Consider the following 13013-nt stretch of genomic DNA (forward strand, 5'->3'; position numbering starts at 1 on the left):
GGGTCACACTTCGAATATGGAAGAGCCTCGTATGACTATGGTCTGAGAATTTAATTAATGTCAGAGCCAATTGATAGTGACGGTGATCCATTGAAGTTAACGGAGGACGCAAGGTGTGGTAGAGACTTGGTGAGTTGAACAGATGCACGAGATCTGCAGCATGGATGCTCGGGCGGCGTATCTTCTCGGCTTGGTCCGAACTCCGGAACTCTCTCCAACCTTCAATGCTTACGACATGGCGGACTCATCATTAGAAATCTTTCGTTGCCATACTTATACCCGAGTGCGAAGTCTCGAAGCTACCTCCTCGCCTCTCCTAGACTGCATCGTCTATGAATCCCAAACGTTGAAAAATCTTGCGACGATCAAGCCAACCTGTCAGATCGGAAGGGGTGCTCGCAGTCAAATCACATCCTTTACCGCGTGAAACTTTTAATATACCAGTGCAGAGAGAAGTTTCCGTTGCAGTAGCACCGCGTGCAGATGCTACCCAATGGAGAGTCCAAGCTGCACTTCGATAGCATCCAAGATAGCATCGGCGCATTCAGAAACGGTGATTTTATTGTAGTCCTCGACTCAACCGATCGCGAAAATGAGGGGGACCTCATAATTGCCGCAGAGGACGTTACAACGGAGAAGATGGCTTTCATGATTAAGCATACGAGGTAATCGCTTCTCTTCTCCTCTCCAGTCTTTTCCCTAAGTAGCTTCTACCGATCCTAAACCCTCTCTCCAGCGGCCTCATCTGCGCCCCCATACCTTCACATCTCGCAAAGACACTCGAACTTCCCCAAATGGTCCTCGAAAATGCCGACCCCAACCGCACGGCCTACACGCTCTCCGTCGACGCTTCCGACTCCTCCATAACCACCGGCATATCCGCACATGACCGCGCCCTCACGTGTCGACAACTCGCTTCGCCGAACTCAGGTCCGACAAGCTTTCGGCGCCCGGGCCACGTCTTTCCGCTCCGCGCTCGCGACGGCGGTGTACGGGAGCGCAAGGGACACACAGAAGCCGCGGTCGAGTTCTGCCGGCTTGCGGGCAAGAGACCTGCTGGTGTCATATGCGAACTGGTAGAAGATGGGGAAGAGGTGGAAGGGCTGGCAGAGAGAAGGGAAGGGGGTATGATGAGAAGAGACGGGTGTTTGAAGTTTGGAAAGAGGTGGGGGCTGAAGGTGTGTACGATTGAAGATCTGGTGGATTACGTGGACAAGGAAAATAGAAGGATAGACATGAACGGCAGAGCTTGATGCTTCGAACATGTCCACTATGCTTGTTTGGTGTGCTGCGATATCCTTGTGTCATTACGCAGCTCCACGGGTTGGAGTTTTCCTCCACGGCCTTGAGTCAGTTCCTACTCATGTGGATCCCTTTTTAGCTTTCTACCCTTGGATGATGGTTTCAGTTGCCCCACGATTGATATCTTAACGGTAAGTCAAGATGAATCAATCGGAATACCCCTCCTCTTTTCTACATCAACACCTATCCGTGGTCCAAACAAAACGATCTCGGATTCAGCCTTGCTCAGCCAGAGGTCAGTGGCTGGATATGAACAAGCCTGAGCTAGCATCAACTGCATTCTTATAACATGCCGATCATCGCAAGAAAAGATCTTATGCAGGAGCTTAGGCAAACTTTTTGATCATGTCGGCAGCTTTCTCCGCGATAGCATAAACAGCCATCTGCGGGTGCCCACCCATCAGCGTCGGCATGATGCTGGCATCTACGACCCGAAGATTATCAACTCCTCGTACCCGTAGTTGCGCATCAACCACAGCCATTTGGCCATCGTCGTTGCCCATTTTGCAAGTACCGGCCGGATGATAACCTAAGATATAGTCGTCAGCCGAGGGCACGCTAACACTCGTTGAACAGAGGGAACGCTCTCACAAGTATCTGCCTCTCTCTTGACAAACGACTCACACTCGGGTCGATCCTTCTGGGTGTGATGTGTCAGGTGATGCGGCCAGGAACCTTCAATGACGTCTCTTGTTCCGGCGCCTTCAAGGACAATCTCGTCGGCCAAGCGGCAGTCTTCACTCAAGCCGAGAAGATCAAGAGGATCACTCAGATGCTTATGATCGACGTCAGAGATTTCGGATACGATTGACGATATTGAACAATCCGCACCGGGCGTGGAGTCCGTGAGTCATGATTCTTTCACTCCCCAGCCGATCAAAGGTTCGACGAAGTCCAGAAACTCTTTCATCACAATTGACTGATTTCCCCTCCAGACGCCAGTGCATACTACTCCCGCTCCATCTTCCTTGACTGTAAGTTGTCTTAAGATACTGCTCCCCGAGCGGGACTGTGATGTGGATACCGATACATCATGTCGTCCGTCTAAATAAGTCTCAGTGAAAGATAGTTGACAATTTTCGCACATTTCTGCAGGGCCGGACCACTATTGCAGCACAATCCTCCAACACACCGCTGAAGCCATCGAGAAAGGGCGATCGCGAGCCCTCGTCAATGACTGGGTACTCTCAGATCAGGGCAGTCCCTTGCGGCCAGCGGTAGTGGGTATCAACATGATGGCACTCCTATCAGGCACAGAGAAAGCGGAGAAGTTGGTCGTTCATGTTGGGTGTTTGTTTCAGGGGTCCGTACATTCTGAGTCTACCTCTGCGCTGCACCCCGGGGTGCGAGACACCTCGGGGAAATCGGTTCAAGCTGCTTTTTTTCCCCAGCAGTCAATCTAGCGCAAGACGCCCATTCTGCCACTCGTTATTGCCTCAAATACTTGCATCAACCACCAAAATATGCTAACTGTCGCCCCGATAGCGTCAAGATGATCCCTCCGAAAGGAGGCTGCTACAACCTGCTCTGGACCGCCGCAGGCGATAAAGGGGCATCATCAACGGCGAATTGTACGAGACTGTGGGGGCCTTGTCAATACCAAAAAGCAAGCCGAGGGCAAACAAGCAGTTGCCGGGGTAGTTGTGGGAGTGGACGCTGAAGGAACTTAAGAATTACTGAGGAGCGTTGGACTGAATAATGGCATTGTATGTGTTCTAGCGTTATGAAATCTTGAACTGTTGGCGGTGATGATCCATTGTGGCACAAAGGATCAACAGGTGTTGCGCGTTCTCGTGGTTCGGTATTTGGCGGACAGTTTGTTTACCGTGCGTTTGGATCCTGTTTGTTGCATTCGCTGCTTTGGCTGTGGTATCATAGCTGGGCGTGCGGGGAGAAAACAATGTAGATGTAGCGGTACAAATCTAAGAAAGCTAAACACCTCGGTATAGGAGCGGGCATAATCTTCTTTCGCGAAGTATTCCTCCCTAGAAACTTTTAGAGCGATCTTGGCTAACTCGACACCCAAGGCTGTGTCACACTCCCAAGAGGCTCGATCCTACTATCGCTACTACCTCAGGCAATTTTTCTGCCACACTTTGGACCAGCTCAAGAGACGCACCTCCCACTACTCCATAAAACATCAACATCATCACGCTCCCTTCCATCACAATTCTCCGGCGTCTTCCCCACCACACTCACCATCCTTCCCATCTCCATCCTGCTCCCCAGAATTGTCACCGCCCGTCAAAGACGAACGAACGGGCACCGGCGCGGTACTGCTGCTGACCACAGGAACCAGCGTCGTCGGCGTCGGAGGTGGAGATGGAGATCCGCCGCGATCGTCGGATCCTCCGTTTTGAGCCCCACTTGCGATGTTAGCCCCTGCTTTCGGTCCGTCGTGTCCTCTTGATAGCCTGTGTTTGGCCATTTTGGGGCCGCTCCAGCTCCAGTTGCCGCTGCCGCTCGTTACGGCGTCGAGGGTTGGTGGTTCCGTGTCGGGGTTTGGGGAGGATGAGTCGCTGGCGGAGCTGGAGGATGAGGAGCTTCCGGAGTTCGAAGAGGAATCGCTTCCAGAATTCGAGGAGGAATCGCTTTCAGAGCTCGAGGAGGAATCGCTTTCAGAGCTCGAGGAGGAATCGCTTTCAGAGCTCGAGGAGGAATCGCTTCCTGAGCTGGACGATGAATCGCTTCCAGAGCTTGATGATGTTCCACTGCCAGAGGATGACGACGACTCGCTTCCTGAGCTTGATGACGATCCATCACCGGATGAAGAAGAGGAATCGCTTCCAGAACTTGACGACGAACCACTTCCAGAACTTGCCGACGAATTGCTTGCAGAGCTTGACGAGGATCCACCACCAGAAGACGACGATGAAGCGCCACCCGAGCTCGACGAGGCACTCCCAGAGCTTGCCGACGAGCTCGACGCTGCACTCGACGAACCATCCAAATTCCCCAACGCGGATCCATACGACCTATCATCCAACGCCGAGCAATCCGGCAACAACTGCGCCAACCCAACCACCACCCCAGGCCCCACCGCCCCAAAAAACAGCTCCGTGACCCCGCTCTCCGCACACAAATCTATGTGCACCTCCTTCCCGTAGCCCGTATTGACCGGATGCGCCTCCGTCTGGTCACAATACCCGGCATCCGTGCACTGGTCGTTGATCTTCACCACCACGCTCGTTCCCACGGAGAGCCCGTTGGAGGGGTACCAGTCGCTTTGGGGCGTGATGTGCCAGCATTGGCCGCAGCCTTTTCCAACGCCTGAAACTATACTGGCGGCGCCGCAGTCGACGGTGTCGTCGCCAAGATTGTCGCAGCCGGCGTAGGTGAGGTTGTTGGAGGCGGCGAAACCGGTGCCGCTGGATTATAGGTTTCGTGTCAGTCATGCTGATTTGAGGGGGTTAGGTTGAGGCTTCGAAGTTTTTCTACAGAGTAGACTCTCTCAAAGGGTTTCTCAAAATTCAAGGCCAGGTCCGAAAGGGCAAATAGGAACTCCGCAAATACGTACTAGTAGCCGGCGCTGGAGGGGCCACAGGCGACGGTGGGGCCGCAGGTGGGGTTCCAAGTGAAGGAGGAGGTGAGGATGGGGTTGGGATTCGATTGGGCGGTTATGGAGGTGAGGTGGGTGGTAAAGGGGAGGAGGAGAGTTGGGAGGAAGGAGTGCGATGAGGAAGGGAAGAAGCGCATTTTGCGGAGTCGGTGGGACGAAGGATCAGATCTGTATAAATGTTTAAAATGAAAGTGGGATCCTAGCCAGAGGACCGATCAGAAATGAATGAGTAACTTGTCCGTCAAGGAGTCTCAAGTCCGCAGTAACGAGCGTGCAAGGTCAAGCGAGGAGTGCGAGAGCCCCTCTGTATACATATCATATCAATTTCCCGCGACGATAATCTTGCGATCTACCCCGCATGCGGCAGATTGGATCTCGGAAGGATTATTATAACGAGTCTTTTGTATGTGGTATGTGCGGCACGTACTTAATTTGCCCGCCTTTGGCAGCTGCGATATGTCCGAAACGTTGCGTATTTCTGAAGTCATGGCGGCTCGAACGACGCATTCCACTAAAGCTTGTTAATGTTTAGCTCTGCCCTTTTGTGTGTTATAGAGTCCGTGGGTGACACTGCAGCTGTTGAGTTGTCCGTTTAAAAGGAAATTTCTCCTCCCAGCTCAACGGCAAGGTCAAAACCCTTCATCACACAGAACATTGTTCCATCTAGCAAGGAAGTTGTTCGAGACAATCGGACCCTTCTTGGCGGCCGAGTAAGCAGATTGCGAAAGTAGGATGTGGAGTATGCGATTTCGCGTTGGTGTTTCAAAATGTTTCAATTTGCCGCCCCAAAGATTTGGTGTTTCTCTAAGCGCCTGGACCATTGAAACATGTCCAGATCGTCGGAGGGTACAAGGCTTTGACAGTACGACGTTTGCGAGATGGATATCGGGGAACAATGATGAAAGAGGTCAGATCAGATTCGAGCGCCACGCGGGATCCAAGTCATGTTGCTATGTTGTATTGGCTTGGTTTCGCAGCGGCTCGGAGATTTTGTGTTTCAAGAAACAATCCCGCAGATTGTTGGCATCAGATTCTCTGACCCTATGTAGACGGGGATCAAAAAGACATTGCGTGATGTGTATGGTTGATACATACAGATGTAGGCTCGACGGATCGCAGCCCAGCTTTCAAAGAAGAAATCGATCCTGGCAGACAGCGAAGACTCCGCAAACCATTGCTGGGGACAAATAGACTGGGAATAACGCGGGTCCAGATCGACATGACATTCAATATTGACTGGGTTCTTGAGGCAAGCAATCGGTCGGAAGACGGGACCCACCCACGAAGTCTTTCTGTGGCTTCCACGAGGTTTGGAACAAGGGTCCGGACGTTGGGTGTGCGCGACGTCAAAGAGGCATCGAAAAAGCGGTCTGCCTGGATGGTGGAGCGATGGAGATAGTGCCCTTGATCTCTACATCCACAACAAAGGCAAAGCGCGACTGCTGTTTATGATGCTATGAGGAAGTACAACAGAGCTTGCTCGAGCTTTGGAAGCCGTAAGGCTCGAGCATCAAGCCTGAACATCGTGTCATATACTCTCAAAACCATTGATGAAATCCAGTATAACGGCTGGTTGCTAGTTCATGGAAGTTGTGGGCTGCTTGTAGTACATGTAGCGTATTCAAAACCCTCTGTAGCCGTTCTTTGACATGTACTCCCATGAGCGGTCACTCCTCTTCAATCCATGAACCATTCCCTATGTTTGCAGCCGCCTCAAATCCACAAATCTCGCTCATGTAGCGAAGTTAGGAAGTGTGCTCTGAACGTTATCGTTGGCCTGCTGTAAACTATCGATTTCAGCAATAGCTGTAGCGTAACAGTGATCTTCTTGCAGTAGCCGATGTCCTACGAAATTTATAAAACACACCCTTCAAGAGCAAGCCTGGAGTTGAGTCAAAGTTATAGCATACGGTAGACTAGGTAGGATATTCAAACCTGAAGAAGAAGTGTAGCTAGAGGTTGAGATGTGGGCGGTGCCAAGCCACTAATCTTACTCTAAGGCCCATGGCCTTGGCAGAGATCGATCATGCCCAACATATGATCACATGCTATTGGCCGAAGGCTTGGCCAATCAAAAGTCTCGAAAATGACTCGTACTCGGTACTGAACTTCTCGAAATTGAAAACCCCACAACTTCGCAGCACTATAAGTTTTCAATGACAAAACTTACAATGAATCTTTGAGCTGTAAGATTGGCAAATTACCGAATCATACCCCGAAAGTACGAATCCTTACCGAATCATACCCCTATATCAAATCACATCAAAAAATGGGGTATGATTCGATAATTTGCCATTGCTTGGAATATGATTTAACGAGGATTTTAAATAATAGCTTTCTAATATAAGACGATCTGATAGATAGCGGTAGCGGTAGCGGTAGGCTTAATCTTACTAAACGTCTGATAGTTGATGACGGTGGTATTATTACGCTGCGTAACGGAGCGGGGCTCGAGGCGGGGTTTGACCCCCGAAGCCTACAGATTTGAAGAAGAGGAGTTCTGGTGGGTAGGAGGTGTTGATTATCTATGAAGCAGGAAGGCTGCTGCAGGATATATGTCCCACCAGGCCAAGCCGCTATTCTACATGTAGCTAGCTGCAAATGCCTGCAAGGAAGCCACGCCTGGTGACGCCCTATAACTCCTACCCCGTCTCGCCCCGTTTCGGGTCCCCCGCCCCGTTGCGTAGATACCGTATTATTAAGAATTATTCCTTCGGGGGCCCTACGGGGCCCGATATAGGCCCGAATAGGGGTCTCTGCAGCGTGAAATGCGGACACTCCCGGGCTCGAAATCTCGCCTACTCGGCTTTCGTCTGACGTTTTAGACTAATAGAATTCTCATCAAATGCGGAGAAACTCCCTTATTTCTATAATCGAATAGATCAAATCGCGGATTATCTCCTTCGTAGTTTAAGGCTACTTTAAAAACTTACTAAATCATACCCCGAGCAATGATAAATTATCGGATTATACTTTATATTTGAATGAAATTTAATATAGAGGTATGATTTAGTAATTAGGGATATGATTCGGTAAATTACAAATTCATACCCCAAAACCTTGGATCCTTACAAATTCATACCCCTAATTACCTCAATGGGGTATGAATCGGTAATTTGCCATTCCATGGGGTATGAAAATGTAATTTGCCATAGTTTTCAAAAATAGGGCGCCCGGTGTAGTACTCGTACCCAAGGGTATCAAGCATGCACCCGAATGGCACCCGGTATTTGAAGTTGCGGAATTCGCTTAAGGGGTTACGAAATCAGCTCGGGGGTCGCGAATCAGCTCGGGGGTTGCGAATTAACTTGGGGGTTGCGGAATCAGCCCGGACCGGCCTCGGGAGCCCCGAACGGAAGATCTCTAGGGTTCGCTATCTCGTCGAACTCTTCCCTCACTCCGGGGCTAAGACGTCCCCAGCTCACCCCAATCCGCGATAAATTTAGGCTTCAATTTTCTAGGGGTTAAGGCTCTCGGGGCTTCTTTAGAGGCGCTAAGATACCGGGTGCTTAAAGACGTAGTTTAGTGAATTATATATTCATACCCCAAGGAATAGTAAATTACATTTTCATACCCCAAGATTTGGTGGAGGGGTATGAAAATGTAATTAGGGGTATGGTTTTGGGGTATGAAGTTGTAATTTACCCGGTAATAATTCCTAACATCAGCAGTGGCCCGTCCGTCAAGAATTCCGGTTCTGACGCGCCAGGCTATCTTACTTTTGGCTGACCACGACCACGCTATGAAGAATAGGGTATGCACGGTATGCACCATCAGCAGCTGCCATCTCTCATCAATCTCCACTCGGAGGATCCAATGCAAGTCTTTACGCCCCAAGGGGAGATGCTTATGTGCGTCAATGTTACCAATTTTCAGGACGAGATTAAAATGTGACCTCCGGAGCAGATCTCGCTCCTTTGAAGAACCCGGCGCCGCCGAAGGTGCAGTGTGCGTCAGCGGCATGAACTGGCAGAGTGTCATACATCACTGTCGGTCGGAGCTCCACTGCATGTTGGATGGTCTAATTTGAACGTTGCCCTCCACGGTGTGCTCTATACTGACACATTGTCGACGTGGGGTAAGGACAATCGATCTCAGCAACGAAAACACAGGAATTTGGTGGAGATTTCAAATGAGCCACTTGGACAATTCATCAAAATATTCTTTCCAAACCTCGTCATCACATTTGCTCCTTTTTACGCAATTTAAGCAATTGTGCAATTCTCATCAATCGGAAGCAAGAAACTGCGACTAAGATGTTTCCCTTCGCTCTTGAAACCCCGGCTATTGGCCTGGTATGACAACCATCCTGAAAACCATATCTTTCACAGGAAGCTCCTTTGCTGATTTCTTAAAGTCTGCCTCGCTTGTTTTGGGACGACTTGCGTACCTCTTTTTCTTTCATCCCTTAGCGAGATTTCCGGGACCGTTGCTGTCAAAAGGGAGCGATGTGACAACAAAGACGTCCAATAACCAGAATCTAGACCCCTAACAGGTTCGTAGGGATATTGGTACTACGCTCTCCTCAGCGGCCGAGGTCCATGGATGAACCATGACTGGCACAAGAAATATGGTTAGTCTCCTATGCGATTTGATTATGAGCTATGCTGATACCTATAAGGTCCCATCGTCCGTACCGCCCCGAACCACCTAAGCTTCAATGACCACCACGCTCAAAAGATCGTCTACGGCTTCGGCACGGAAACCGTCCCCTCTATGAAAAAGGACCCTCGATTCTTCACACCAGAGGTCGATCACTCCATGAACATCATCAACGAATGTGACAGGGAAGAGCACTCACGTATGAGGCGGATGCTTAGCTTTGCATTCAGCATGTCCAATCTGATGCGGAATGAAGACGTCCTCATACGCCGAACTGATGACTTCTTGGACGCGATTGGCGGCATCGAGAGCGAGGATGGGAAAAACGGAATCAACATTGTCCGAAATTTCAACTATGTGACCTTCAACATTATGGGTGAAATGTCCTTTGGCGATTCTTGGGATTTGCGATTGAAGGAGCAAGCAGGTAGTCGTCTTTCTCGGGTTGTCCACAAAACTTGAGGCTGACCTTCTGTCGAGAGCATCGTTACCATTGGGCTGACGTGATTGTCAACTCCACCTACATGAACGACGTCATGCGCGCTGTTGTTTGTGTTCCTGGTTTATTCTCTTTCCTCGAACGATTTCCGCCCGCTCACAGCAAACAAACGCTCTACCGGCACGCTCAGTACGCAACAGAGCACACCGAAGCGTAAGTTCTCCTCTCCCCTTCCGCAAACTTTCCTGGAATTTGATCAAATTGACGCGGCGGTTCCTCAAGCCGCCTCAAACTTCAGACCGACCGCAAAAACTTCATGTACCACATCCTCAACGCCAAAGGCCTCGCTGCAACCCCAAAAGAAATCGCTTCCCACTACAACGTCATCATGATGGCCGGCGCCGTCACCACCGCTGTCCGGCGTTATGTACTATCTTGGCCATAATCGTCAAGCCCTTAACAGGCTACAGGATGAGCTGTGTAGCAAGTTTCCGAGCATCGAGGCTATCGATAGCAAGGGCTTGCTGGACTGCGTGTATTTGAACGCCGTAGTTGAAGAGGGTTTGAGAATTTATTCCCCAGCTGGTGCAGCCCATTTGAGCCGGATCGTTCCAAAGGGCGGGTGTGAGATTTCCGGGAAATTTATCCCAGAAGGTGTATGTTTCTCCCCTGTTCTTCCTCTTCTTCTTTTCCAAGACTTTTCTCTTCTCTTCCTTCATCATACTTCACCGACGGCAATTTCTCATGCTCACACCTACAACCCAGACCCGTGTATCAGTCCACCCCTGGTCCGTCCTCCGAGACCCCACGAATTTCCATGCGCCGTCGCAGTTCATCCCCGAGCGCTGGATCCAGACCACATCCGAGGGCCAAAGGGGCGACAAGTTAGAACGAAGTCTGCCATTTTCGTACGGACCGAGAGGATGTTTGGGAAGGAAGTGAGTCTTGCAATTTATCTACCATATCCTCCGAATTCCCACCAACGCAGTGTCCGTTATGGTTGAGATCGTGAGTAAGACGAAGCAATAGGCGGGAAGTGGCTGATATGATATGTGGTCGAGCAGTCTCGCGTACCTTGAAATGCGCATGGTTCTCGCCAAGTTGTTCTGGAAATACGATTTGTGCTGGTTTAACAGCGAGGATGTGGATTGGGAGAGGGATACCAGAGGTTATACCCTATGGGAGAAGCCGGAGCTTAGGTGCACTTTTCGGGAGAGGGTGATGTGAGGTTTCCAAGGTATGAGAAGTGTTGGCTTAGGGTGGGTCTGTGTGTTCATCGTGAGGTTCTCTATGAAGCTCAGGAAAGACTAGTCTGCACGAACCAGATTGCTAGTTGGGTAAAGATGTGGTGAGCAAACTAGAGAAATCGAACCAAATCCGAGAAGAACGGTGTCGGTTGATCGCACGCATATACACTAGCATTACATAGCCAAAGGAAAATCTATGTGCCAAGTATTTCTGAAAGGTCTTACTCGGGGCGAAAACGTCTAGGGCCATGTGACTGGACTGCTAAAGGAACACATGCAGGTGGGCAGAGACCAAGACTATATACACAATCTCAAAACTCACTGGACATTTTACCCAATAGATAATCCAACGATAAACTGTGGCCCAGAGTGGTCGGGTGGTTCCGAGAGTCACATCTCAGCTTTCCTGGCGCCTCAAATGCTCGCAAACGCCGAGTGAGCTAATTACCACAAACAAATACGACCAACACGTTCCCTCAATCACCTCGACTCAAAGAAGCGCCGTATATTCAACGTAACCTCAGAATTCAAAGTCTTTCAAGCTATCTACATGCCTTAGTATCGCTTCAGCTCTTTGACGAGAACATCGACAGCGCCGCGCGCAAACCCATTACTTTCTCCGCACGACCTGATTTACTGTTCATTGAGCCTAGAAGAAGCACATGAACTAGGCACTTGAACATGGAGACGCAAGTGGTGTTTGAAAAATGTGACGGAAGTCGGGTCACAGAGGGTATGCTTCAGGAAGCCTCGCAGCTCTTCAGTGAACACTACGGCGTCTGGAGTGAGCACGCTGCACAGATGCTCGGCAAGTTTGCAAAGGCTGGTAAGTTGGCTTTCGGCAGTTTGGCTTACCCGCTGAGAGACACAAAGGTAGTCACGTACGACTCGGTCAGGAAAGACTCCGAGCGGATTACCTACCCGACGACACCACATGCTCTTACGGGAAAGTCACCGTGAACGGGCGCCTCGTCGGTAACGTGTTCGCTTGCCGCTGGGTATACGATGGTAAGACTGTATGTTGGATTACTCAGCTCGTGGTACATGAAGACTATCGAGAGCGAGGACTTGCAACGGGTCTTTTGAATCAGCTCAGACGCGACGACGACGACATATACGGCATCATGAGCTCTCATCCCGCGGCCTGCCTGGCTGCTGCCAAAGCGTTTGGAAGTAAGCGCGTGTCAATGTCACTATTGGATTCGACGCTGAATATCACAGGCTCTATCGGCACGGTCCGTCTTGACTATATCAAGGAACATGCGGAAGAGATCATGAAAGCGTCCCCAATACGCTATGTCAAAGATGCTCAACTTCGCGGTAGTCTCTTTGACCCTGAGGATGCCAGCGGGCTTGTGTCATGTGTTGATACTGGCTTTTGGGTCGATCATACGGAACCGCTTAAAGTTTTGGCATGGGCGCGAGGTACAGTAGAGTGGCCTCTTGGGGAACTACATGATGGCCATGAGTTCCTTCTGGTTTTTGAAGCCAGACGTCGTACCGGATCCAGGTCGTAGTCCAACTATTGACTGTGCCTTCCTTTGGAACTCTCAGGCTTCCGATTTCCGGCAACGACCTATTGGTATCTGAACTCCTAAATACCACGTTTCGGTCTTCCTCGAGGGGCTACTTTCCTGTCACAGGTCAGAATGCTCGCGAATGTCTCCTCACTCTTCTACGCTGATGCCTACAGAGTATGATTCTATGATGTACCATAACAGACTTTGTGTTGGAATCAGCCAAAAGAGGGAAAAATTTTTCCCCCCAAAAAAAAAATAAAAAAAGGGGTGAAAAAAAACCATAAAAAAAAAAAAAAAAATAGAGGTTTTTTTAAAAAAAAAAAAAAAAAAAATATTTTTTTTTT

General features: G+C 50.0%; 7 protein-coding genes across 7 annotated transcripts; 4 read left to right on the plus strand and 3 right to left on the minus strand.

Moving 5' to 3' along the window:
- Positions 1 to 483: 483 nt before the first annotated feature.
- HO173_001293 (uncharacterized protein) lies at positions 484 to 1253 on the plus strand (the record flags this gene model as incomplete). Its single annotated transcript, XM_037303234.1, has 2 exons — positions 484 to 665; positions 737 to 1253. 2 exons carry the CDS (start codon positions 484 to 486, stop codon positions 1251 to 1253), a joined length of 699 nt encoding a protein of 232 aa, XP_037169881.1.
- A 375-nt stretch (positions 1254 to 1628) lies between these two features.
- Positions 1629 to 1805, minus strand: HO173_001294 (uncharacterized protein; the record flags this gene model as incomplete). The annotated part of the gene is made up of 1 exon (XM_037303235.1): positions 1629 to 1805. The coding sequence occupies one exon, from the start codon at positions 1803 to 1805 to the stop codon at positions 1629 to 1631; it is 177 nt and encodes a 58-aa protein (XP_037169882.1).
- Positions 1806 to 1963: 158 nt separating this feature from the next.
- Positions 1964 to 2962, plus strand: HO173_001295 (uncharacterized protein; the record flags this gene model as incomplete). Its single annotated transcript, XM_037303236.1, has 4 exons — positions 1964 to 2089; positions 2238 to 2340; positions 2398 to 2605; positions 2788 to 2962. The coding sequence occupies 4 exons, from the start codon at positions 1964 to 1966 to the stop codon at positions 2960 to 2962; spliced, it is 612 nt and encodes a 203-aa protein (XP_037169883.1).
- A 504-nt stretch (positions 2963 to 3466) lies between these two features.
- On the minus strand, positions 3467 to 4998 carry HO173_001296 (uncharacterized protein; the record flags this gene model as incomplete). The annotated part of the gene is made up of 2 exons (XM_037303237.1): positions 3467 to 4670; positions 4820 to 4998. 2 exons carry the CDS (start codon positions 4996 to 4998, stop codon positions 3467 to 3469), a joined length of 1383 nt encoding a protein of 460 aa, XP_037169884.1.
- A 4119-nt stretch (positions 4999 to 9117) lies between these two features.
- HO173_001297 (uncharacterized protein) lies at positions 9118 to 10347 on the plus strand (the record flags this gene model as incomplete). Its single annotated transcript, XM_037303238.1, has 6 exons — positions 9118 to 9156; positions 9219 to 9311; positions 9365 to 9434; positions 9483 to 9890; positions 9944 to 10115; positions 10185 to 10347. 6 exons carry the CDS (start codon positions 9118 to 9120, stop codon positions 10345 to 10347), a joined length of 945 nt encoding a protein of 314 aa, XP_037169885.1.
- Positions 10348 to 10366: 19 nt separating this feature from the next.
- Positions 10367 to 10624, minus strand: HO173_001298 (uncharacterized protein; the record flags this gene model as incomplete). The annotated part of the gene is made up of 1 exon (XM_037303239.1): positions 10367 to 10624. One exon carries the CDS (start codon positions 10622 to 10624, stop codon positions 10367 to 10369), a length of 258 nt encoding a protein of 85 aa, XP_037169886.1.
- A 1206-nt stretch (positions 10625 to 11830) lies between these two features.
- Positions 11831 to 12666, plus strand: HO173_001299 (uncharacterized protein; the record flags this gene model as incomplete). The annotated part of the gene is made up of 2 exons (XM_037303240.1): positions 11831 to 11975; positions 12023 to 12666. 2 exons carry the CDS (start codon positions 11831 to 11833, stop codon positions 12664 to 12666), a joined length of 789 nt encoding a protein of 262 aa, XP_037169887.1.
- Between the last annotated feature and the right edge of the window lie 347 nt (positions 12667 to 13013).

The sequence above is a fragment of the Letharia columbiana genome (genome assembly GCF_014066305.1).
Source record: "Letharia columbiana isolate WasteWater2 chromosome Unknown Sc0000002_s0, whole genome shotgun sequence".
Lineage (NCBI taxonomy): Eukaryota > Fungi > Ascomycota > Lecanoromycetes > Lecanorales > Parmeliaceae > Letharia > Letharia columbiana.